Source organism: Rhinolophus ferrumequinum, chromosome 5 (assembly GCF_004115265.2).
Source record: "Rhinolophus ferrumequinum isolate MPI-CBG mRhiFer1 chromosome 5, mRhiFer1_v1.p, whole genome shotgun sequence".
Lineage (NCBI taxonomy): Eukaryota > Metazoa > Chordata > Mammalia > Chiroptera > Rhinolophidae > Rhinolophus > Rhinolophus ferrumequinum.
In genome coordinates this window covers 36,329,001-36,356,279 of record NC_046288.1, presented here as the reverse complement: position 1 = coordinate 36,356,279, position 27,279 = coordinate 36,329,001, and the positions used below count along the sequence as shown (strand labels likewise).

At 37.4% G+C, this 27,279-nt stretch overlaps 1 protein-coding gene across 1 annotated transcript in view; it reads right to left on the bottom strand.

Moving 5' to 3' along the window:
* Positions 1–10,472: 10,472 nt before the first annotated feature.
* BMP3 (bone morphogenetic protein 3) overlaps positions 10,473–27,279 on the bottom strand; it is a 28,634-nt gene continuing 11,827 nt past the window's right edge. Inside the window, exons 2-3 of the mRNA XM_033106674.1 lie at positions 21,676–22,586; positions 10,473–14,789 (exon numbers count right to left, since the gene is read on the bottom strand). Coding sequence (XP_032962565.1) covers positions 14,598–14,789; positions 21,676–22,586 — 1,103 coding nt within the window. The 3' untranslated portion in view covers positions 10,473–14,597. The remainder of the gene's footprint in view (positions 14,790–21,675; positions 22,587–27,279) is intronic.

Genomic DNA, 27,279 nt, shown 5'->3' with positions numbered 1-27,279 from the left:
AGGCGGTGCAAGGCGTTTACTCCCTCTGATGGTTTTGTGTGATGCATTTTTATTATTCTGTAAAACAAGGAAGGATGGTGGAAAGAGTAGTAGGTGGGTGGAGTGTCAAGAAAATTGTCTCTGCTATGTGACTTTGGGCAGGTCCCTGGGGCTAGACCTTAGACGCAAGGAAACTTGTGTCTAAGATGACAGGGTGAGACCACAAAGCTTCACTCATCTGTTTAATATCTGCCAGGTCCTTTGCTGGGTGCTTTGTGGGGCCAAAGGAGTTTAAAGTTCAAGAGAAGAGGGAAAAATTTAATGTAAATATCAAAAATACATGATAGGAGGTACCAGGTTCCATACCAGAAAGCTACAAGAGAGTTCCACGTAGAAGTCTGAGGGTTAGATAATTACTCATAGGTGGTAAGAATGAGGAGATGACATAGCATATTAATGTGTATCTGTGTCTGTGACTAACCATAGCTGTATGTTCATATCTATTCTCTGTGTGTATACGTATATAAATATATACGGGGAGGGGGGTGCCAAAAAATGGATGCAAATGGACACTTTGGTCAACGTTGCTTAAGCAGTAGTTCGCCATAATCAGAAGTGTCTGGATGCTGATGGGAACCACTCTGAGCACCTCTTGTAATTACAGAAGTCAAACGTGACTTGTATTCATCTTTTGTTATCGGTATATATTAAGTATTACAATATTAATACAGTTTTCCTTTCTCAAAATATGTATACATTTTTGGTACTCTGTGTGTGTGTGTGTGTGTGTGTGTGTGTGTGTGTGTGTGTGTGTATATATATATACACACATACATACATACATACATATGCATACATACTTGAATAGTCAATTTAAAACTTAATACTCAGTGAAAGACAGATGACCACCTGGGGAAAATATTTGGAACATGAGCAACAGATAAAAATTTCATATCGTTGATGTGTAAAGAATTTTTACAAATAAATATATTTTTTAAAACTTCCTAAGTGACAAAATGAGCAAAGGATATGAATAGGTTACTAAAAAAATAACTACAGACATTAAAAAATTTGGTAAAATATATTTAAACTACCAACAATTAGATAAATTAAGTCAAACTTTTAAATAATAAGTTAGCTTTAATTACTATTTAATTATTATTCAGTTAACTAAAGTTAATTGTTAATAATAATACATTAAAAATTTATTGTTAGACCAGCCAAAGTTTAAAAAGGGTAATCACTAGTATTCATGAGCCATGGAGAAAATGGACTTTTATACACTGATGATGAGAGTGTATTTGCTAATCTTTCTGAATAAAGCTTGGCAATATGAATCAGAATGGAAAAGATTCAGTTTTAGGAGTATATCTAAAAGGAAGAGCTGGACAACTACAAAGCAATCTATTTGTAATAATCTTCATTGCAGCATTTTATATAATAGCAAAAGAAATAGCAAAAGACAAATAACAAAACCACCACCCTAAATGTTTTGCTGTTTGGGAGTGATAAAATAATTGGAGTATAACCACATAATAGACTATAATACTCTAATGAAAATTTATATGAATCCACATTTATAGCATAAAAATATTTATGTTAAGGAGAAAATAGCTTACAAAAGAATATATACAGTATGTCACAATTTTATCCAAATGGTAAATTGTGTGTATACACGAATTAGCATGAAAAATATTCAGAAAGATATAAATTGCAAACATCAGTAATTGTTGTCTCTTGGTGGCAAAATTACAGACAATTTTCACATTCTTAATATACCTTTCCCTTTGTCTGTATTTCCTACAATTATAAATTACTTTTATTATGAGATAAACCAATTGAGCAATTTTTAGTGAAGATGGGAATAAAGCCTGAGCAACTGCAGTAAATTTCCATGCAAATCTCAAACTACCCCTTCCACTGTGTTTCCTAATCTGAAAGTATAATTTCCTGCTTCAGTTTATAGTACTGTAGAGGTAAATAAAGGGACTAACAAAGCGATGTATCTTTTTATTAGACCATAAAAGTTCCATTTCACTGGTGAAAAAATTCTCTCTTCTCATATCCCTTAGGCACTATATTAAGGCTCCATATGGAAGCAGGTAAAAGGAACCTTGCAAAGATGCAAAGTCTCTGAAGGAGACAGGCAGACAAAGAGCTTGAGTGGTCAGGATACATCTGTCTTTTGCCTGCAATCCTCTCTCCGTGTGCGGATGCGTGTGCCTGTGGTCAGAATCAAGGTGTCAGGGCTGAGGAACATGGTCAGTGAGAGCTGAGTCTGGACCAGGGGGAGGGTGGAGAAGGCTTTTCATGGGTTCAGTCTCTAGATAGAGATCTGCTGTCTCTATACTGATGGCATGGTCCAGGTCCTGATTGTCTCCTATCAGGCAAGTAGTATGTGTCCAAAGCTTTCTATGAGGATAGTCTTCTCTAGTCCTTAATTACTGTTGTCAGACTTAGTCCATCTGCTGCTACCAGGAGCTAGACACCCATTTTCGAATCCTAGTGTTACCATTTAAAATCCATGGGCAAGTTACTGAATTCTCTAAAATTTCAATTTCTTCATCCATACAGCAGGGATGGTGCCTTTCTTGTGAAGGATGAGGTGGCATAAGTGGAGCACCTGGTACTATGCTTGGCACCTAGTCAGTGTTCCAGAAAATGAAAATGAAGCCATTCCTTGTATATTAAGCAACGCAGGTATTAATCTCCACTGGACGTAACTGGGGTGATCATATAACTTATCAAACAAATGAGATTGCTTTCGAGAGTGAAGGTAGGGTGGGGGGGTCGTCCTTTAGCTATGCAGTTGCAAGATGTAATCTGGGAACTGACCTGGGCAAATTGAGATGAATGATCATCCCAGTTTTTCAGGTTCTTAATTAGATTCTCTTTAACTGTACAATATTCACAATGGTTGGTGCTTTACTATCAGCACTGAATCTGATGATTTCCTAATGGGACATGAGTTGGGAGAATCTGATGATGCCCGGAGCACATATCTATGATGCGCTGATACTGCAATCACTATTAATTTTTCTTACACATCAGTGTCCCCATGGTGTGTTATGTGACTTTACATCTCTGGGCCTAGCATATTGTACATGCTCAATAAATGTTTATTGAATTTATAAACCAGATGCCCGGAGCTAGTAGTCTCAGATGCCAGGAAATGGCTCTGCACTTTCCGGGTTGTTCCTGCAGTAAGCCCAGCTTTCTAGTGGTTGAAAATTGTACTCTGATGGTCAGCCCAAGGCAGGCAACATCTTTTCTACTGCCTGTTGGGTCAAGAGTGGAAGTTGCTGACTGGGATTTCTGAGGTGGACAGGGCAACTACCTAGCCTCCTTGGCATCCTGTTGTGTCACGCTGCTTTGCCTGCCAAGTCACCTGTTGAGTCCCATTTGACTGAGCACTGTTGATGGCAAGCACCAGCATTATCCTTGTTTGTTTGTAGGCCCAGATCTTACGGTGTGCCCAGCACAGAGCTCCATAGATATTTGTGGAATGAATAAATTAAAATGATAATGATGATAAAGTTATTTTCAAAGAATCCAAAAATAAAAATTGAGAAGAGTATTTTAATTTGTCATGGTGAATTTAGAAAATTCACTTACCCTCTTTGAGCCTCATTTACACTGTCTATAGAATGGGAATAATAATATCCCAAAGTGTGGCATCATGTATGCCAGTCATCATAATAAGTTGTGAGCGCTACTAATAGAGTAAGTCTGTCAATTATAGTGGCTATACGTAAGCTATCAGCTTTGGATTCAGATGAATCAGAGCTAAAATGTAGTCAGCCTACCTTTTATTAACTGTTAGATCTTGAACATCTGCTGAGTTTCTCCAAGTCTCCGGCTCTGCTGCTATAAAGATTTAAGCTAGATTTTTGCGAAAAGAAATTAGTATTGTTTATTGTTTAATAAATGAAAGATATTGTTGATATTATTATTCATATTTAAGGTTACTTTGAGGTTTAGAATTTTATGATTTTTGTTTCTATGATCTACCAAAACACCTATAAAATGAAATAATACTATTAACATTCCTTATTCACAATTAGAAAACCAGGAAGATTTATTAGGTTTAATTATTAGGAATTGCAAATGAATTGATAGATGCAATGCATAGAAACCAATAATATCTAAAAGTTTTATAAGATTTTATGGTGCCACAAGGTACGTATTTCCACAACCACCAGATTCACAATAGTAAACTACGGGTGTTGGTAGGTTTCCATGCATTGCTGTGGGCATGGCATTTATTCCTCACTATATTATTGGGAGTTCCCATGGACATTAAAAGCCATGTGTAACTCATTTACCTGGCTGATTTAAGAGAAGTTTGATAGCTTCCAAAAGTTTCACTCTCTCTTTCCTAGCCAGAAAATCAGAATGCAGGTGCATCAGAGAGACTGGAGGGAATTTAATGTAGATTTGTTGGGTGGGGAGAATATTTGGAGAAATACTTTCTGTAAGTGTGTGTGTGTGTGTGTGTGTGTGTGTGTGCAGGCACCTCTGTCTACATAGCACACATGAGAAAGAGAATGGAATGGGGAGAGCTCTTCCTGCATTCAATGAGCGAGAGGCTGTGACAAAGAGAATCATAACAACTTATTCTGAGCCATGGAAGAATTCCAAAGCAAGTGCTTAGAACTTTACTCTCCACCCTTTAGAAGTCTCTCTTATACTAAGTCTGTTTAGTTTACTAAATAGATAAGTCCACTTATTTACTGGTTTCCAAATAGAATTTATGAACACTTCTCAACCCTAATACTTTATTATCCACGTTATTATATCATCATCTTGACGACTTATAATTGCTCACACTTTCCATTCCAAAAATCTTACTTCAGTTATTAAATTTTTACTCAAAAGTGGCTTGTAAGCACAAATAAATAATTCAGTACTCATTTTTGTTTATCCATTCATCTCTGTAGATGCTGAGAAAAAAATCCTAGAGCTACATACACATTTTGAAAACATAAGATATATTTCACACACACGATCCCATTTTTAGTCCAGAAACATTAATACTTCCAGTCAGTTGACACAGACTTGTGTATCCTGGAAATTTTTTTTTTTAAATTTGAAGGTTTTAGAGAGATGTAAGTCCTTCAGAAAACAGAAAGCAACTACATTTTCTGGGTTACAGAGACTGAAGATTTCCCCTCTGAAACTGCAGCTTCTCTGGGCAAACATCCAACATCACACAGAGAAGCGATTGGAGAGTCTGAAACTGCTTTTGTCTAGTTTATACCCGCAACTTTCTATTTTAGCCTTGAAAATAGCTACTTTTCTGACAGAATTATTTTAAGTATTTATTACTTATTTTGACAGCAATCTACTATCTCAAAGGAAGGAGTACTGATGAGAAATTTGGGGAAACATTTTACCCTTTTATAAGATATAAATATATAATAATCTCAATAATATTATGATTTTTTATACATTTTACATGGCTGTGACTAACTCATTTGTAAAATCATTCACTTGTAGAAAAATTAATGAACAGAGTTATTATCAAACAGGAATTGAAATCACTGTTGATGAAAAACAGGGTAAAATGGTTTATCAATATTCAAGTTTATCTACCTATCATCTACCCATCCACCTATCTATTTGTCATCTACACATATTCCAAATGTCCAGAAAGGGAAAAACACTTGTTTCTTGCAAAAGTGGACTGAATGAATTAGGAATAACTGTGGACAATTTGATATTATCACGAGAAAATGTTTAGAGTCAAGGAAAAGGTGTTGGGAGCTTTCTGTGGCATATGATATAACTCTGGAAAGAGTAACACAGCTGTGTTTGGTAATTAACATCTGCATTATAAATAGCAAGTGAGTAAACAAAACTGGACTAAGTGCCAGGAGAAATGACCTGAGGCAGCATTTAGGTTAGAGAGTGATTAACATATAATCTTAAATAAGTGTGGGTTACCAATTGCATCTGTAATAGTTTCTCAATTTTAATCAGCCACGAGGGTGCTGCATCTTTTATTGCTTCCAGAGCCTCCATATTGGCCAAAGATCTCCCTATTTGATAGTGCACCTTGTTTAGCTGAGGGACATAAAACAGACATTTTTCAATAGAGTCAAAGTGAAATGACTTCTTGTTTACCGCTTAGACCCCTCTGTCCAAGAGAAATTTCTGTGATGATAGAAATGTATATCTGTGTTGTTCAACAAGCTAGTCACTAGCCACGTGTGGCTACTGAGCTCTTGAAATGTGGTTTCCTGGACTGAGAAACTGAATTTTTTTCATTATTCCATTTTAATTAATTTGAAGTTAAATAGCCTAGATGGATAGTGGCTACAGTAGTTGTGCAGCCTTAGATTTAAGTTTTCCTAATGCTTTTGTTTGCTAAGGACATTTTTCTGAATGTTTTAATGTTATGAGATGCTGCACCTTTACACCCTAAGCCACAACTCAAACTCAAGCTGCCTGTCATGCAAACTACTGAAGAATCTCTTATCTGGGGTCCCTCCCCTTCCAGCCACTATTTATGTTGATGAAGAATAAATTACTACAGGGCCTCTTTGTCTCTAGTGGTAGTCACAGTGACATTCTTCAAATTCCCAGTGGTTCAACACTGATATTTTTCTTGTCTTTTCTTTTTTAAGTAAGAGTCTATGTAATCAAGCTAATTAGTTTTCATCAGTTATGAGTGTCTAGGGCTTGGCTTTGTCATTTTCCCATAAATTCAGTAAACTTAAAAAAAAAAATCCTTTCAATAAGTAAGTGTTCACTGCGTAGATTCAATCATTCCATTTTCCACTTGCTTTATTTTTTTTCCATCCTAATTTAGATTTGTAGACCATCATCTATATGTGCCATCTATATTGAGCCTTCTCACAGATTCAGATTTTATTCCAGAAAGCTGCAAGAGATCTGCGAAAGAATAATGAAGTCTAAGATTTAAGATTCTTAATTTAAATAAATATGACATTTTAATTTAAATCGATATAGTCATGTTCAGGTGATTTCTCCCTTGTTCTCCGAGCACAGGGTCATTTCCTTGTGTCGAATAGGTAGTTCAAAGCAGAATGCAGCAGAGAAGTCAGCCTGCCACAAGATGGAAATGTCTCATTTTGATGGTGAATTCTGGACCTCAAATCTGTAACTAGTTGGACTGAGATGGAATTTAAAAACAACTCCTATAACACTCTGTTAGAGGTAATGGAACTGTTGATGACAGCAGAGGCAACTGTAACTAGAAAATGCTCTCAACCCAATCCGTCAAACCTGTAACTTCTCTTTTGTATATGGTCATCCCTTGGAAGTGTTACAAAGTGAGCTCCAGATCAAAGGAAGCAGAAAGCATAGCTCCAAAGTGTTCAGTTGTCTCTCGATGCACACACCCCAGCCAGGCATGCCATCTACCTCTGCGTTATAAAATCACACAAACATGACAAACAGCTCTGAGTTTCCCGATTCAAGCTATTGACACCAGAGTGTGGGCTCCAACTTCCATACAGCATTTGTCCATGTAACTGTTTCACCTGCCAATATTTTGATATTGTGTCATTAATTTCCCCCATTTCTAACAAATAAGATGACTTACTGAAATTACATATTCTGGACCCAATTTTAAAAGTCCGTGTATGTTCGTGTGTATGTATATCAATGTTTAGAGTGATGGAAAATCTCCAGAAAGCACGGCTGAAGTCCTATAAACACCAAAATATTTCTCTTAAATAAGTCCTTTTTGGAAAAGCTCTGTCACATGGTTCTTGCACATATTTGGCTCACCTCTGGACTGCTGCATTCACATCTGGCCTGAGCCCCCATGGGTGGGGGTGGTTTTGATTGTAACCTAATGGCAGTTTGCCTGTGTTTCCAGTCTGAAAATTCAGTTGGCTAATATTTTGAGTCAGGGGTGGAACATAATTGTACCTCCCTCCCTGTGACACTGCATTGGAGCCAGGATCTGTGTGTGGTGTGGTGTGTGTGTGTGAGAGAGAGAGAGAGAGAGAGAGAGAGAGAGAGAGAGAGAGAGAGAGAGAGAGAGAGATGGATTGGGTGTGGGGGCTGGATGAAGGGAATGTAGGGAGGAAAACACCTGCTACTCTCTGACTTAACTTTTCCTAGAACTGGATTTCTTATTGCCCTCGGTGCAGTGTTTCAGTGCTCCAGAAGGAAATGAGGACAAAATGAAACCACTTTGCGCAAAGTAAAATTGGTCAAATTAAGGGTGGGAGGAAGGAGTATGTTTCATGTTCTAACCTTGTTTATCAGCAGCCTCCAATGTCTCACAATAAACTTTTCTCTCCCTGTAGGCTGCAGCTCAAATACCCAGATAACTATGGCCTTGGACTTGAGGTAAACCAAAGGTGGATTTCTTTCCACACCCTCTGATGGGCCTGGAGAAAATAGGCCTAGTAAATAGGACAGGGGAATTCTTACAAAAACAAATCCCAACAACTACCCTGAAATGATTACTATATATCGTGTTTGCCGTTTAGATTCATAATAAGTGTTCATTATAATTTAAAAAGGGACAGGAGACAGTTCCTATCACAATTTATGTTAGGGGGGTCATTTTTACCCCATTCCTCACCTTGCCAGAAATGGGGCTCAACTTCTACCCTACTTGCTAAGAGGAAGAGGAATGGAAGAAGACATAGTATCCTGTTTCCCGCTCTGTTCGTGGCTCTTCATTCTGTCACATCATCAAGCACATCTCCAACTAAGATAGAGTCTTGTACAATGTGAATAACGTTTAGTAATACTAAATAATGTATAGGATGATGTGGAGTTGTACTCAAGTTCTTAGTCTCAATACTAACCTCCCCATATCTTCTAATAGCTACAAAGTCCAACCCTATGAGCTATTTCAAGGCAACCTCTGGCATGAGTACTGAGTCATCTGTTAAAACAGTGACTTTTCTGGAAGTCTGCATTAATTACAGAACTGACCACCCTGATGGTATGATGGCCTGGTCAATATTCCTCAAAGGCACATATCATCTGGTACATGTCACCCTGTTAGTAACTGGCAGTGTCAGGATTCACATGCAAGACTCTTTGACTTTGAAGACAAGCCATCCTCTCTCGTTAGGTTACAAAGGGTTCAAATACCAGTTTTTCCAGAACTTCATCATACGGCCTTGGCATGCTCAACAGTTTAGTATATATATCATAGTCAAGATTCTTTTGCTTGCAATTACACACATCAGCTCACATCTGCTTCAGTAAAAGTGAGCACTTCACTGGGTTAACAGGGATATCTCTAATAGCCAAGGGCCCGGAAGCGAGATTACAAAAGATGGAAACAGAAAGTGGAATATCATCAGGAAACAAGGCAGCTACTCTCTTTACTCTGCAAGGCTCAATGCTCTGTTGGTGTCTGATTCAGTCTTCTCTCTCTGAACATTGGGTTTCAAATTTTTTCACATGCTTGGTGGAAAATAGTTACAGCCCTCCTCGGCAGCCCTGCTGCTATATAAACCTCCCAGCTTTTACCAGCATGTCCAGCTTCTGTCAGGTGCCCTATTTGTTAGTGTGAAGGACCCATCCTGCTGGAGCCAGTTTTAGAGTAGGGCATGATGAGATCCAAATACGGTTAAACCACAACATGTCTACATTTCCTCATTTGGAAAACAGGAAGACAGTAATAATAATGATAGTCATGAAGTAGTTATCCTGTTTCAGGCACTTGACAAAGTAATTTAATGTATTATCTCATTAAACCTTATAACACATCTGAGGCAGGAAGTTTATTGCCCCACTTTACAGTGAGATAAATGGGGCATGGAGAGGTAAAGGAACATGCTCAAAATCTCTACAGTGTCCTGTAGTTCCAAAATGCTATGATTTTTAATTAAACATCAAGTCTGCATAAATCTAATAGAGATAGATTAAACAAGTGAAAATAATATGAAATCATATTTATTTCATAACCTCAGGTCACTTTTTAAATAGAAAGCTACAGGCAAAACAAGGCCAAATACATCTCAATGATCAGATAATTAAATTAGATGTTTATTATTCTAAAATGTTAACGATGACTGATGAGATAAAGTTATATTCAAAATAGTGAGTCAGGCATCCAGGAAAGAAAATCTCCAGGTAGGAAATGTGGAGTTTGTTGATTTAAGAAGAAATCCAAAAAAAAAAAAAGAATAAATAAAAAAAGAAGAAGAAAAAAGAAAGAAAGAAAGAAGGGAGGAAGGAAAGGAGGGAAGGAAGGAAGGAAGAGGAAGGAAAAGGAAGGAAGGAAGAAGGAAAGAAGGAAGAAAGAAAGAAAAAGAAAGAAAGAAAGAAAGAGAGAAAAAAAGAAGAAAGAGAAAGAAAGAAAGAAAAGAAAGAAAGAAAAGAAAAGAAAGAAAGAAAGAAAGAAGAAGAAAAAAAAAGAAAGAAGGAGAAAAAAAAAAGAAAAAAAAAAGAAGAAGGAAAAAAGAAAGAAAGAGAAAAAAAAAGAAAGAAAAGAAGAAAGAAAAAGAAAAGAAAGAAGAAAGAAAGAAAGAAAAAGAAAGAAAGAAAGAAAGGAGTCAAATTGAATTTTTCAAGTTTAAAACATGAGAATTTTTCCCTTATGGGTGTGTTTCAGTATTATTGTAGTGTTAGTCATGTTGCGTTAACAGTATATCCTGATGCTCCATTCATGATGCCATTTGAACTTGAAAATGTCCAGCTCTGTGCTCAAACTTTATTAGCTCTTTACAAGTGCAGCCATTGAAAAGTTTTGAAAATGTTGTTTTTCCCAATGATAAATAGAAAAGAATGGGGAAATGTTTTAATGAAGTAATTTTTATTTTCATACTGTATAATGGAAAGCTCTCCATTACTGGAGGAAAAGGATACAAATTCAGCAAAGCTTATACGTCAGTAGTGAAGCGTCCCTTCACAGTTTCACTGCAACGCGCCCCTTTAGTGGATTTGAGTAAAGAACCAAATTTCATTTTGCATGTAATAACTAAAGTAAAAAGAATTTTTTTCTCACCATCTAAGGATGAAAATTATTACCATTATAGAAAAGCAACAGTCATTAAATAAATTAAAAGCATCTTTAAAGTTTTTCCATATACATATATAATATATATATTTTAAATTGCCATTGACTGTACAAAGCATTGAATTCTCAACTAAAACATTTACAGAAAGTAGGTGGAAAGCTGAGGAAAGGCTTGGTTTTTAGAAAAGGGGGATCATTTAATCACCTAGAAAACTACATTAAAATACAGTTGTAAGGGGAAAAGAGCTACACTGAGATGTGAGGACTTACCCAAGATTTCTTATTTAATCTCCTATTTACTCTTACACATCAGGTGTGGTTATTATAGCCATTCTTTAACCCAACTTTGATTCAACAGGAAGTCAACATTCAGACATTAGTTACTCGTTAGCACAGAGAAAAGTGAAAACAGAAAGACTAAACTGGATAATGTAATTATACAAAATTTTTATGTCAGACTGATAATAGCATTATATACACATGACTGTCTATAAAAATATTAAATGGGCAACAGAGATTTTTTGCAGAAATATTAAGGTAAAAATCTTACGTTAATGAATAAATGATCATTAGTTAATATATTACCTAGATGAATTTAAAAATGCATCTGGAATATTGTAGTCCTGAGCTCTGGGGAATCCAATCTTCCAGTTTCAATACTCTACCCCAAATTCCTGTAAATTGTATATTATTTACACAGGTTACAAGAAAGTACTTTGAAAATACTATATTGACACTGGCAGGTCCTTAATTTGAATTTAAGTGAATAGTTATTGAAAAAAGAATTCCTTTTTTAAGTGACTTTGCTTGTGCATGTGTGTCTCACATCTAGGAGTGGGGGTGGGGGTGGGCATTGGGAGAGACAGAGACCAGACAGAGGACAGACCGAGAGGGAGAGTAAGGGGGAGTGGGGGCGAGAGAGACAGAGAGGACAGAGATGGAGATGCATGACTTAGGAAATGGCATTATAAATGTAATTTCTCCTTTCACCACTGCCACTTTTATATCAGGAGATTTACCAAAATGTCTATGTAGTAAAATATACAAACACTAGTACCTAAACAATTGTAAAACAGTCACTTAATTTTCCAACTATTTCATGTAAACTGTTATTAATTAAAATATTAACTCATTTACTTCAATCCCCACTACTGAAAAGTAATCTTCCTTTATTCTTTGGAAATAAAACTTTTCTTGTTATACCATAAAATGTCTTCAATGCAGTAGTGAAATGATGATTACAAAGCCACCCCAAAATAACTACTGGTCAGAAAGTATTTTGATTGCCAAGAGACTACCCAAGCTCTTTCATAGTGCTGCAATTTTTTCATATAAATTGCTACTTAAAGTAAAATCTTAATTCGTTTGTACTTGGAAATTTTATTATTTAGAGAACTTTTGGGGCCATTTTAGGATGTAATTTGTAATATGTAATCAAGTCCAATTAAAAAAGGTAACAAACAGACATCTGGATAAAAGAAGGCTGAGAAACAATACTGAGAATTGTTAGAAGTTTGGTTGATATATCTCTAGAAAAAAAACTAAATTAAGATTTGATTTAATCAAATCTACCGATGAAAAAGAAGTTTTATTGATTGAAAAACATAGGCTATGGTGGCCATATGCTGGCTTGCTTCTATTATGTAATTTTGCTTTCACATTTTGATAAAATGTTCAAACAGTAATTTCATCACCTATGTCATTGTGAATCTTTATCCTTATGCTATCAGAACAAATAGTAATGAACATCAGAAACCTAGTAACTCAAGCACCAGAACTTAATTCATTATTTAGAACTGGTGTGTCTCATTCACAGAGTTACCGCACGTGCACACCAGCCTTTGTGTGACTCCAAAAGTGTCAAGAGCTTCTTTTCATTGTGATCTTTTTTTCAGTGGGTTTCCAAAAAGATAAAAGTCCCATTTAGAGAAGTCCACACTCACAAGCACTGAAGAATAGAATGTTTTTGCCTTTGGTTTCTGAACAGGAGTACTTGCAGTGTTTTCAGATCTCACTACCACCCATTCAAGGAAGATGTGTGTGAAACAGCTAGTATAATAATCCCAAATTTTCAGTGCCAGAAGAGCGTTCCAGTTCAGCTAGACAGCCACTTCATTTTACCAGCGAGGACACTAAAGACACATGGTTAACAAAGTGTCTTTTACAAAATAGATTCTCAGTAAATATTTATGAAATGATGAACCACGATAGATAGTTATAGGCAGAGACTAAAAAACAAAACAAAATAAAACGAAACAAAGCAAAAACTCATTCCTTCTGGTATGTCACAGCCTCTGAAATGGCTTAGTTGCCTCTAATGAGATGAGAATGAACTGAGGTGAGGGAAAACCATAGACACATCAACAACAATCCATGGTCTGAAAACATTGCTGTCACACATGTCACTATAGTGCGTGAGAGGTTTTTGAGACAATACTCAAGGGCAAAACTTTAAGAGTAGGTATTTATAACAAATAGAAATGGGGAAAAAAACAAAGTGTCTATGTTTGACTCCCTTTCTTGGTGGATAATTTTTAATGAATTTTGCTAAAGAACAGCTTCCATGGCTGAGTCAAAAGCCTTGAGCCATGAGAAAAAGTGCCTGGAAATAGATGTGGCTGATTGTGATTAAATTGGTCATTTAAAGACATCTCTAATGTTCCATCAATTTTTGAGCCTCAGTATCTATTGATTACTTCACAGAAAGTAAAGGCATAGCAAGAGAACTAAAAATTTAATGGCTTCAGGAAGGAGTTTTGAACTCAATTTAAAAGAACAAATGAAAGTACTTGTGAAAAAGAGGTATAGAAGTGGAATTACATCTGGGTTTTGGAAAATTGGGTTGCTGGTTTCCTTTTCTGGGAGGCAATGAAATGAAAACAACTGTATTTCCAATTAAATGGCTGGGCCAAGTGGTAACTCTCTGCATATGCTCTTGGATCACTGTATCCTTTTTGGTTAAGTTCTCATAATTGAATGGTGCTTGCCAGAACATGAAAATCAAAAAAACAAAGAATCCTATGTAGACTGAATTATAAAACCATGTTAAGCAAACCTTCCTACAGAGGCACAGGCACCTGGCAGTATGTACACTGGTACATAGATATATACACACTAACATTCAGCACATACTGTCTCCACTCAGCTACTCACACACTGCCTTGTGGAGAAAAACACAGGTAAACAAGAGTCTCAAGCAGTTTTAAGATAAACATCAGAGTTGATCGGATTATTTAGCACTTGCTGAATTGCTCAGGAATCTAAGGCAATAAGCCTACTTCGAAATATGAAATTATTCTATTCTCTATGAGTAGAGATAAATGATAAGCTATTATTGTTTTTCCAACCTCTTTTCCAAGCCCATTACAAAAATAAATCACTGTGTTCTCTAACAGTTCTAAAAACAGTTTGTTACCATGTTTCTTGTGTGATTAAAAGAAGTAGTACATGTCCATATTTACTAAAATCTTGTTTTTAGTTACATTCAGAAACAAATACATCCCAGTTCTCCATGGTGGAAATTGTCTATTTGCTCATTCTCTTTTGACTATTAAAAAATTCTTTTGGAATGAAATGCGTTGGCAGTGCAAAAGAAAAACAAAGTCCATAAAAATAAACTGATTGACTTAAGCATTCAAATGAGTTCTTTGCCAGGTTATCTGCAAGCACAAGACTCTACTGTCATGTTAGGATATACTTTAAGTACCACATTCTTATTTTCATCAAAGAATAAGATGCTGAGCGAGGACATCTTTTCTGGCACACAGCAAGGCTCAGGGATTCCAGGGACGACCCCCACAGCTCTCACTATACTCTGGATGGTGGCATGGTTTGATGGCTTCAAAGACTAGAAAAGAAATGGGAGAAGAACACATACGTTAAGTGGAACTGCTTTTCCACTCTTCATCTCTTATCCTAAAATACATACATAATAAATTCCTTTCAGCAAGTTAATAAAGCCCTGGCATCATTACACATTTAGCCCAATCTCCTACACCACCATCACCAGAATGGTTATCATTTATTAAGTGCCTGCTATGTGCCAGGTATTTTATATGTAGTATCTCTATTCTTACAACAAGACTACCTTTTCTTACATTTTACAGGTAATGAAATAGACTAAAAAAGTTAAAAACATGTCTAAAATCAAACAGCTGGTAAGAGCGAGGCTTTGAACCCAGTTACCTAAATAAAAATCATTTAATTAAAAACAACTGAGTCCCCAAACAGCTTTAATACATCCTAGGATGTTTTCAATAATAGGACTGCAACACAAATAACTTCCTAGGGTTCCATAAAGAACCCTAACAAGCACCCTATTTAACACTGACACATTATTGCCACGACTGTAGTGATATTTACACTATTTTATAAAACTAAAACCAAGCACGTCAAAGGGCATTGATTTATTTCATAGTGGCCACAAGGATAAATTGGATGATGACTCCAGTATATATTCACCTCTCCTTAGAAACACAAACGGGGGTTAAGAAGACCGCACCATTGGCCACTGGGGGTCACTGTTGCTCCATGGGTTCAGACTTCAATGCAGTAGAGTTAAAAGTGTTCAAAGAGGAGGCCATATCCTCTGGGAATAACGCAGGGGGCCTAAGGTTATCCCATGGATGTCAGAAGTTTGACCAAAGAAGCCTGGGTAAAATCTGTTCCTGAGAGAATGCCAAATGGGAACATTAACATCCATGTGAAACATGTGGTTTCATTTAGTGAGCGCCTTACAGCCCTGCTGGGCACTGAGAACAGTCACTGTTCCAAGCCCAGAATGCTAGGTATTGCCAGAGTGGTCAGAACGTCTTCAAGAAGTGCCACACTTTGCAACAGGAGTTTTCCCAGTGTCTCTTTTAGGCAGGTGAAACCGTTTTTGTTTTAAGCATATTTTGAAACAGAAATGTGGTAACTTGCCAGAGATCACATGTGAATTCAGGAGTAGGATTTAGGCCAAAACTCTGGCTTTTAAATTTCAGGATTTTGAGCCATGTTTCTCATGGCTCAAGAGGCACCTCTGCCCCAATGAATTGGTATTTTAATTTCATACTCCTAAAACTCCCACTATGGGAAACTGGAAAAAGTTAAAAGGTTAAGGGCACATAAAAGCTAAGGGAGAAGCAAACAATATAGAAATCTGGCATACTATATAAAAAAAAAATGTAGAATTCTTTTTGGCAGAGAAAGGGCAAAGCTGATTTGTCTCATCCCATCTTTCAATTTTAACGAAAACAATTATCCATATGTTAGCCTTCAACTTTCTTGTGAATAGGCATAAATTATTTAAAAACTTACTCTTAATAATGGACAACTGTTTTTCACCCTTTCTTCCTAGAGACTTTAAGTATGTGTTAAAAAGGAATGCTAACTTTCAATTAATTAGCTTTGCAAAGGAAGGTATTCTCCCTTTAAAGAAAGGAAGTCTAGTTGTTTTACTTTGTACATCATGTGCTCTGCAGCTTCAATAAAATGTGTGTAACTGACACAAACTGCAGTCGGTATTATATAGTTTATGTCAATAACCATTGTTTGTTATTTCATCAGCATTGTTAACATCCAAAGAAAACTTTTGCAGCCATTTACTTTTCTCTATTGATTTATTTTTAAGACTCAGTCATCCAAATAGCTTATGATAATGCCCCAAAGAGTTTTTTTTAAACAATACATTTTCCCGACATTATTCTGTTATTGTTAATGTTTTAATGACTCTTATAATATTTAAGTTTCATATGAATAGGATCTATTTAAGTAGATGAGGCCTCTATCGATACACAGTGCGCTGCACTAATATTCCTCAATGCCTAGAACAGTGCATGCTTTATGCACTGAATGAGTACTTGCTAAGTGGATGAAATACTTATGAAAAATAGCATACCCTCCATTTTACCTATTTCTATGGAAATAATTCCCAACAACAAAAATAAAAGTTTCTGTGCAACTGATCTGGAGTAAATATGGAAAATATTCTTGGGTGTTTCCCAGGAAAATTCCGGTCCTTCTTTTTTTTTAAGCTCTTAACTCACAAATGATAGATTCAGAAACTATGAGCTGTCTCTGGTGGGCTCATGGAATTAAATGCAAGCCTGTGATTCTGGGTTGGTATGTCTTATCAGGAACCTCTCAGTTTTCCAGGGAGTTTCCCACTTTTTTTCTCATTATAAAATCCTCTGAACAAGCTGCCACTATGAAGAATAATTATGTCATGCACAAAAGATTCATGCACTAATTTGCTTATTTAAAGCATATTGCCAGTCTTTAATTTTTGTTTGTTTTTGAGTTCTGGTCATATTTCTTATGATTTTCTTCACGTAACTTGGGAAATCATTCAATCTGTGTTATTTTCCTCCCCGGTCTCCCTTTTTAATGAGTGTGAAACATGACTTCATCATCAGTTTAGGCGATTTTTTTTGCTTAGGTAACTCAGCACATCAAGAGTTAGGGTTTTTAGAGTTCATAATTGTGACCAAAATATGGAATTGGAAAACCCAGGAAATTAATCCAGGGGTATCATTTTGAACTCATTAAATGCAAATTTCTTCTTTATATAGGATGCTTGGTTTAGATTCTTTGCTGCCTAAGTCTGTGTCATTGTTGTTTCTAGCTTTTGCATCATTCCATGCAAAATAACTTCATTCCTCTAATCCTTGTTGGTTCTCTTGGAGCTCTGTCAGTGACAATGGCTCTATCATTTTCATTGGAAATCTCTGTTTTCCAGCTTTGCTAAAGAGATAATAGAGAGGCAAAGGCATACGACTTGGCTTTAGCTATATGGGTAGTTTTCATCTCATGGCGGAATTCCAGGGATCTCTCCCTAGGAGAACAGATTGGCTGTAGGGGCTAGAAATCAGAAAAGTCCAAACTGCAGCGTCTGTGAATGAAATCTGCAGTGGTCAGGCCCGCATCTGCCAAGCTATGTATGATGTCCTTGAGATGAATTTGATTACAAATGCATTAGCAGGGAAGAGTATGTCATCAGCTAAGAGCCCTCATTCCTGACCAGGGCCGTGGGGTTTTGCTCCACACTCTTCTCGTCCAGCCCACATGGGTGTGATAGCCCAGAAACTATCTAATTGGAATCAGTGAAAGGGCAAAGCCTGGAATTTGGGAAAGGCAGAACACAGCTGTTCTGAATTACAGAACAGGTTGTCGACTTTTGCAGACACAGAGCCCCACCATACAGAGCAGGCTTTTTCGCTCTGGAGGCCAAAAAGCAGGAGGGCCAGCAGAGGAGTCTGGCCTGGGAGAACTTTCCTCTGGGGCAAAATGTATATCTAAAGTCTGAAAGTTCTTTGGCGCCTCAGTTATTCCACATGTGTTTGTGCTGATCTGGTCAGAGACTTTATTTTCCTCCATTGCTCGGACTGTATTTCCATTTAAACAGCTCGCTCTGGTTACCGCGTCGGACACCGTGCTGATAACGGCGATGCTGATTAATTACGTAGCAGCTTCCTATGGCTTCACGTTTCCCATCCTTTTGGTGACTGTACCACTTGAAAGCCACAAAGCCTGGAAGGCTTAACAGGAACCACTAGAATCCTTTAAAAGTTAAGCGGATCTACACTAGGTGATGAGAGACTGAGAACTCCATGTAACAGCCAAACTTCCACTCTCAATTTGGCAAAAGGAAATCTCAAGCTCAGAAAGAAACTCCACACTTATCCCTGTTATGTCTCCGTGGAGTTCTGATGCCATTCCAAGTTTTGACAAATATTATTATGAGTTAGTTGCTGCAACCGATGCTCTCCTGATTCTATTATTCTCCAAAGAAACGTTACTGGAAGAGCTTACGGGCTGTTGTACCCATAGGGAGAATCCTATTTTAGGCTTTGTGATGTTCAAAAAGAGACTAGAAACATTTACAGAACTTCTTCTTGTCTTACATCTTTTATTCTCTTGATCCCTTTCCCTATGTGATCTTTCTTCAGCCCCCTGCATTTAATTCTCTGTTCTCCTCAGTCTCAACAATGGTCATTAATAATAATGTCAACAGCAAATATTCATGGAGTGCCTACTATGTGTAAGGTGCTCTAGTACCTCACTCTCCCATTGTTTTTATTATGTAGATACTATTATTTTTATTATTTACTGTTGTACCCCTTCCAAAGCTGAGAAAACGAACACGCAGAGAGTTTGAGTAACTTCCCCAAAAAACCATAGCTGGTAAGAGGCGGAACCAAGATTCGAGCCCAAAGGACTGGACTCTCAAATTTGCACACTATTTGATAGTGTGATTTTTGGACCATCATCATCAGCAACATCTAGGAGCTTGTGAGATCTGCAGAATCGTAGGCTCTACCCCCAGAGCCACTGGATCAGAACCTACATAGTAACATGATTCCCGGGCAATTTTCAGGCACGTTATGGTTAAGCAGCCCAGCTATGACCAAGTATGTACATTTAATCATTCTGTTGCACTAACATACTTCTCTCCTTAAACTTGTCTCTGCTGTTCTTTACTTATCCCTCATAAGTTTTAAAACTATTATTCTTTAGGTCACTGAGAACCATGGTAAACTTGTACTGAAGCAACAGCAAAGTTTTTGAACAGAAAAAGCAGTCTGAGCCAACAGGAGATGGGTTAATTTTGGGGGAGCAGAGACAAGGCCACGTCTCCAAAGTCAGAGGTTGAAAAGCTAACCGACTGAGTATCGCTGCATTTTCATGGCTCCCTAGGCCCTGAAATCGGGAGTCAGGAGGGAAGGGAAAAACTCCTCCCCCAGTTTATGAGATTTTGAACAGAGAAATTACAGTTTATGAGAGTGAGAACAGTTATTTGGAAGAGTCAGAGAGGCCCACTTAAAAATCAGTCATCCTGGGTTTAGAGAGAGATTTTTGAATCCATTTCTGTCTCTCAACGCTACAAAGCAAGCCACTCTTTAAAATAAAGATTCATCCCTGCCTGTTATACATGGCATCTTTGCTGTGTGTTCTTAAATGCTATCCCACTTTGAAAAACTTTGTTTGATCACTGAAATGTCCTTTATGAATATTATGCAAGATAAGGCTTTTACATAATTGTAAATGTATATAATCTTTACTTTGTATTTCAGTTTACAAAACATGGAATCAGCAAAAATTTTGGGGAAGAATCAGCAAAAATGTTAGAACATGTAGAAAGCTCATGCTTCTGAGACATTCCAACAAGAAAATGGAATTTCAGTGAAATTCCTGGCCCCGAGGCTGATATGGCTTTGTTCAGTCAGTCCTTTGCTTTGTGCGTGTGTTATATTTAGCATCCCAATGATCACAGGACTGGAATATGAACATGCTACTTTAAAAATTTATAAGCAGAAGTTGCTTACTCTTTGAAGCAATTTTTTTTTATCATAGAGCAGCAAAAGTTGATTCACTTCAAGTTTTGCAAAAAAACAGAAAACCAAAAACCCCTCTATTCTTCCTCTGAATTCTATTTCTAGAACCACTTTTCATTGTATAACAGCAATTCAACCTGTTACAAGCTAACAATGCAAGTGCAGCAATAAGCTTAACTGAAGGCCAGAGGGCACCAGTATATTTCACTAACTCTAAATTAGAAGAGAACAATCACTTGGACTTGCTGGGCAAGATGGGGGTAGGTTTGGGGAAGCTTTTGAAAATATGTTTATCAGGATACTGAGTACTGATACGATAAAGTACACTCCCCATTGATTTTGAAATAGACACGGTGTGGGGACAGAGTTCCAGAGAGCAGTTTCCAGGCTCTTGGCCTCAGGTGGAAAGGTGCTGGCTCAGGTAGTAGATGGCCATCAGCTATGACTGGTTGGCCATCACCTGTAACCAGTTAGCCATTAGCCACTGGTAAAACTGCCATGGCTGCATTGGTTGGTTGGTTGGTTGGTTGGCAGGCAGACATCCAGACGGCAGATTGTGGATCGTGGGGATCCTACTTGTGTGTCTCGCCCGACCTCCAGCGAGACTGGGGTGCAGGAAGATCCCTTGTTGGGACACTGGTGTATGTTTGCTTTTGTATCTCCAACCCAGCCACCAGCCACCAGAATATAGTGGTATGACTCCCCTATCTATGGCTCCATTGGTGTTCCTTTTTGGCCTCACCATATCCTGCATTCTTATGTGGGGAGTGGGACTAGAGTCCCTGCATGACACACGGGTAAGCACTGACCAGTTGAAATGAGTCTTGGAAGAAGTTTACAGAGTCATTGCACACTATTCTGCCTTCCATTTTGATGTTTATCAGGAAAGCAAATGAAAGAAACATCTAGTGAATTTCACGAGGTGATTTTACCTGGCCCAACCCTTATCTTGACCCCCTAGGGGGCAATTCATCTCACAAAAGACTATCGAAAAATATTCTTCATTAGGACATCAATCCAATTAATCCTTTCCTTTGCTCCCATCACGTCCACTCATTTTCTGAATATCCCTCCAAGAGCAGCCTTCCATTATTTGGGGCTTGCTTATCGTGAACAGGTGTAGTTTCACACATAGCTAACTTAAGACCACATAGCTAAATGTGCACCTTGTTTGGAAGCAACACAAAAAGCAGATTTTACGCATACATTTTTTCTCATATCTTTCTTCATACTAATACTGACTTTATATTAGTTTGACAACTATTAAAGAAAAACCATGCATAACCATATTACCTATTACACTTTAGAATGTAATAAAGAAGCGTCCAGGTGGATTTTGTAAATGGAATCACACACTCAACTTAGTGTGTCTTTCTATTCTATGGAAACAGGAAGTACAGGACAGAGAACCATGGCTACCTTTGGCATGGGGAACTGGCATGCTCCAGAGCAATAGTAGGCATCAAAGGACTTGGGGGAGATAATCCATTCACTCCAGCCAATATCTGCAAAGTCCACTTTAAGGTATCGCCGGGCACAATTCCGAGGTTCAATCCATTGCTTTCTTCTTGCCTTCTTCAGGGTCTGTTCATCAAACTGGAGTGTCTGGCTCTTCTGGTGAGGTCCCTTTCTCTGTTTCTTCTTGTTCTTACTCTTCTCAGGGGGCTGAGTCTGAAGGGTCTTATACGGCTTTCTCTCCTCCCATACCCCGTCCTCCTTATACTGATATTCTGCCCCAGGAAGCTCATTGTTCTGCAGAGGCAGCAGGACCCCAGCAGAACGCTTCTTCCTCCGTTCAACAGAAAGGGCAGCCCTAATATGGCTATCCAGTTTGGGCACAGCTCCAGTGGGAAAATGCCGGTGACCTTGGAAGCTTGATACCACACTCTCTGGCTCAGAAATGGCAGCATCATTGGCATATACCAAGATATAAGGTTCAGGAAAGGCTAACATCTTCTTTGGCAGCTGGTGTCCTTTGGAGGTAATGTTAAATCCTATGAGGAACTCCTCATTTTCCTTGGCCTTCCTCAAGAGTTGAGTGATGTCTTTAGACAACCAGGGCACAAAGTCTCGATGAGGTTTGGTCACATCTCCTGAAAGATGACCCAGGAGTTGACTTTGGTTTCTGCTGGAGTTGAGGATCCATGCAGACAGATCAATCTGAATATGTTTTCTCTGAGCATGGTGTGAACATCCTCTTGACACCGGACAGCTCAGGCTGATGTTTATTAGCTCTCCAACATAGAAATACAGTGCGGCAGATAAAATGTTTTCAGACTTGGTTAGAGAAGTCAGGTTAAAAATATGCAGTCCCTTGTTTTCAAGGGTTCCTAGGAAGGAAAAATAAAGAGAGTAAACAACAGTAAACAGGACTTCTACCTCACACAATATACAAAAATTAACTCAAAATGAATGAACTAAATATAACAGCTAAAACCATGAAATTTTTAGAAGACAGGGGGAAAATCTTCATGGCCTTGGATTTAGCAATGGATTTATCTAAATTGATAAAATAGATAATCTGGCCTTTATCAAAATTAAAAACTCTTATGCACCAAAGGACATTATCAAGAAAGTCTGTACAACCTACAGAATGGAGAAGATATTTTCAAATCATGTATCTGAAAAAAATCTAATATCCAGAATATATAAATTACAAGTCAACAACAAAAAGTCAAACAAACCAATGGAAAAAAAAATGGGCACAGGAATCAAATAGCCATTTCTCTAAAGAAGATATACAAGGGCCGACAAGCACATGAAACAATGCTCAACATCAGTAGTATTTATTAGCAAAATGTAAATCAAAACCACAATGTGGTACCATTTGACACATACTAACTAGGCTGACAATAATAATAAAAAAGCAAAATAACAAGTGTTAGTTAGTGTTAGTTAGTATGGAGAAATTTGAACCCATTTACATTGCTAGTTAGAATGTAAAATGCTTCAGCTGCTATGAAAACTAGTTTGGCAGTGCCTCAAAAAGTTAAACATAGAAATATCATGTGACCCTACAATTCCACTCCTAGGTATACAGCCAAAAGAACTGAAAACAGGTACTCAAACAAGTACAAGTGCATGCATGTTTATAGTAACACTATTCATAATGGCCAAGGGGAGAAACAGCTCAAATGTCCATCAGCTGACGAATAGATAAACAAATTGTGGTCTATCCATACAATAGAATATTATCCAGCCATAAAAAGGAATGAAGGACTGATACGTGTTACAGTGTGGATGAACCTTTAAGACATTATGCTAAAAGAAAGAAGCCAGGAACCAAAGGTCACATATTGTATGATTCTATTTACATGAAATATCCAGAATGGGTAAAAGCATACAGACAGAATGCCGATTAGTGTTTGCCAGGGAATGGAGGTGTGCAGGAATGGGGAGAAACTGCTTAATGGCTACAGGGTTGTATTCTGGAATAATAGAAATAATTTGGAACTAGGTAGAGTTGGTGGTTGCACAACATTGTGAAGGTACCCAATGCCACCAAATTGTTCATTTAAAAAGAGTTTTATGTCATGTGAATTTCACCTCAAACAAAATACCGTAGGAATTTTATTTGTTAGAAAAATGTTTTTCTGGGTGTTTTATAAGCTTTATCTTGTTTTATACTTAAACAACTTGATATGTTTGGTATTATTCGCATTATTATTATTAGGTTGGCCCTGCCCTCCCTCAGTGGGCCATTTGCCATGAACATTTTTCCGTCTAAAAATATATAAATATATATTCATTTATTTATTTAATCCACCCCCCCACCCTCCTCCCCTTTGGCAAGCATCAGCTTGTTCTCTATATCTACAGGTCTGTTTCTGTTTTGTTTTATTTATTCATTTGTTTTGTGTTTTAGATTCCGCATATAAGTGAAATCATATGGTGTTTGTCTTTCTCTGTCTGACTTATTTCACTTAGCATAATGCCCTCTAGGTCCACCCCCGTTGTCGCAAATGGTAAGATTTCATTCTTTATTATTGCTGAGTAATATTCCATTGTGTGTGTGCATGTGTGTTTCTGTGTATATCACCATTATTTATGGGGCTACCAAGAACTATTACTGTAAATTTGGCAAGTATTGTAATAGTTTGTTATCTGAGGCAATGTATGTAGTCTATTGGTGACAAGCATTGATGCAATTAGACTCACCTGATTCAAGTCCTGGCTTAGACACTTTGGACAAGTTGGTATTGTCATTTATAAAATAGAGATAATACCTACCACTCTTGTCATCAGAATTAAATGAGGTGTGTAAAGCAGTTTATAAAGGGTCCAATAAGTGTTTGCTAATATAAATTATTATTGTGATTAGTGCTGGTTTAACCATGTAACAGGGATTACATCTTCTTCTACCTGACTCACAAAATTTACAGTGCAGGATGAGGATGGGTAAGCAAGACCCTGTATCTCACTATTCAGATGATATAGCTGAAAAAAATGAGCTGAATATTCAAAAGTGTCATAAAGAATTAATGTTGTTTGGAGCTTGTCTGAAGTTTACGACATCCCATGAATTTAAGAGTTGAATTTCATCTATATAATTGAAAATGGTCAGTTGTATTTCCAATTCTTCAAGTCCAGAAATGAGAGAGTGTGACAGAATGGGAGATTGATTAGTGAGGACAGAAGTTGATCCCTTCCCTTCAGATCATCTAATGAGTTAGCAATAAGGCTGAGGTTAGACTTGAGACCCCAGTCCTGGGATGGGCCGGAGATGGAACCTTCCTCTGTGCACTTGCTCCATATACATATTTGTTTCAGAAACACACATGCGACCGTGAAATTATGCTCTTGATCAAAAACATATTTCAATAGAAACAAAATATTTTTATAAAGACGCAGAAACTTAAAATGAGTTCATTGAGTCCCCAAGCACAAGGGAAGTGCAATGAGAAATATATTTTACTCATTTTTCACATTGTGTGAAGGTAAAAGGAGGAAACTGCCATTTGTGTACATCTGTATAATCCATGACACCAGTGTAATATTTTACAGAGCTTTATGCCATCAGGATTATTCAGAGACTCTAGTCTTAATTCATACCAGCCACCGAAGCATATATACCCAAACTTTGTAGCAGATGGAAGTTTAAAATGGAAGGAAGAGAAGTCACTCTGTTCTGAGTATGTGGCAATCGAACAGTTGCCAAAGGAACATCCTGGCAGGGAAGAATTGAACTCTGGGGAATATGGGTGGTGTGTCTTAATGGGTAAACAATCACGCTCCCTTCCCCCACATTTTGCTTCAAAATGTTTCTTTCTTTCAAACATATTTCCAGACACTTTGTGACCTGCTGTTAAACGGCTTTCACCCGAGTCTAATTTTCAATATCTTCCCATAAATGTCTCAGAAATCGCCATGTGGCCTCTTCTGATGACTTTCCTTTTAATTCAGAGCATTATTTTGAAGTCAAAGCCCTATGGCCCAGTCCCAACTCCACCATGCTCCACAGCTGTCCTCAAGTAAATAACTTAAGCACCTTAAGCCTCAGTTTGCTCACCTGTAAAACGAGCCTGATAGTGTCAACTGCAGAATTGTGAGAAGTAATTGAAGGGATGCAGGTAAAGCACATAGAAAAATCTCAGTGAATGTTAGCTAACCAGAATTGCACTGTCCACTGTGATAGTGATTAGACACTGAAGTTCTAATTGTGATGTTCTGTAGGTGCAAAATACACATTGGATTTCAAAGACTTAGTACAAAAACAAATGTAAAATATCACAGTAATATATTTTATATTGATTACATGTTGAAATGATAATATATGGATATATTAGGTTAAATATAGTAATATTGTGATTTATAATAATAAATGTATATTTAGTCTTCCTCCTTTTTCTGGCAGAATTCCTAAAACCCTTGGAATTTCCTAAGTATTAGAGCTACAAAGGTGTCTTTTGTTATGTTAATTAGGTGACTTTTGGAGGTCAGGTAGTGATGGGGCTGGTTGCCAGGGGAACAAACCCAGAGATTAGAGTGTTGGAAACTTTCCGTCCAAGCCTCCTGACTCCTCTGGGGAGGGGGAAAAGGGTTGAAGGTTGAAGCTAACACTAAAGCTTGATGATTTAATCAGTCATGCCTATATAATGAAGCCTCCATAACAACCCAAAAGAAGGGGGTTTGGAAGGGCTTTCAGGTTGGTGAACATGTGAAGATTTCAGGAAAGTGGAGCACCTGGAAAGGGCATGGAAGCTTCATACCCTTCCCATGTACCTTGCCCTATTCATTTCTTTCATTTGTCTGTTTATCAGCTATATCCTTTTATAATAAACTGGTAATTTTGTGAGTAAATGGGTTTTCTGAGTTTTGTGAGCCTCTCTACCAAATTAATCAAACCCAAGGAGGGGTCACAGGGGCCTCCAATCTGAAGCCAGTTGGTCAAAAGCATAGGTAATAACCTGGGCTTGTGATTAATGTCTGAAGTGGAGGGAGGTCTGAGCCCTTAACCTGTGAAATCTGATGCTACCTCCAGGTACATACCGTATTTCCCCGAAAATAACACCCAGCAGGACAATCAGCTCTAATGCGTCTTTTGGAGCAAAAATTAATATAAGACTCGGTCTTATCTTATATAAGACTGGGTCTTTAATATAATATAATATAATATAATATAATATAATATAATATAATATAATATAATATAATATAACATAACACCTAGTCTTATTTTACTATAAGACCAGATCTTATGTAATGTAATGTAATGTAATATAATATGATAGTGGTCTTATATTAATTTTTGCTCCAAAAGACGCATTAGAGCTGATTGTCTGGCTAGGTCTTATTTTCGGGGAAACACGGTAGTATCAGAATGGAATTGAATTCCTGGATACCCGGCTGGTGTCTAAGAATTGCTTGTTGGTATGGGGAATCCTTCCCCTTTCAGAATCAGGTGCAGACCGTTTAAAATATATTATTAAAAGTAATTTGACCTGTTGCTTTTCATATTTTTAAACGTGGCCACTAAAATTTAAAAATTACATATGTGGCTTACATTTGTGGCTCAAAGTAAAT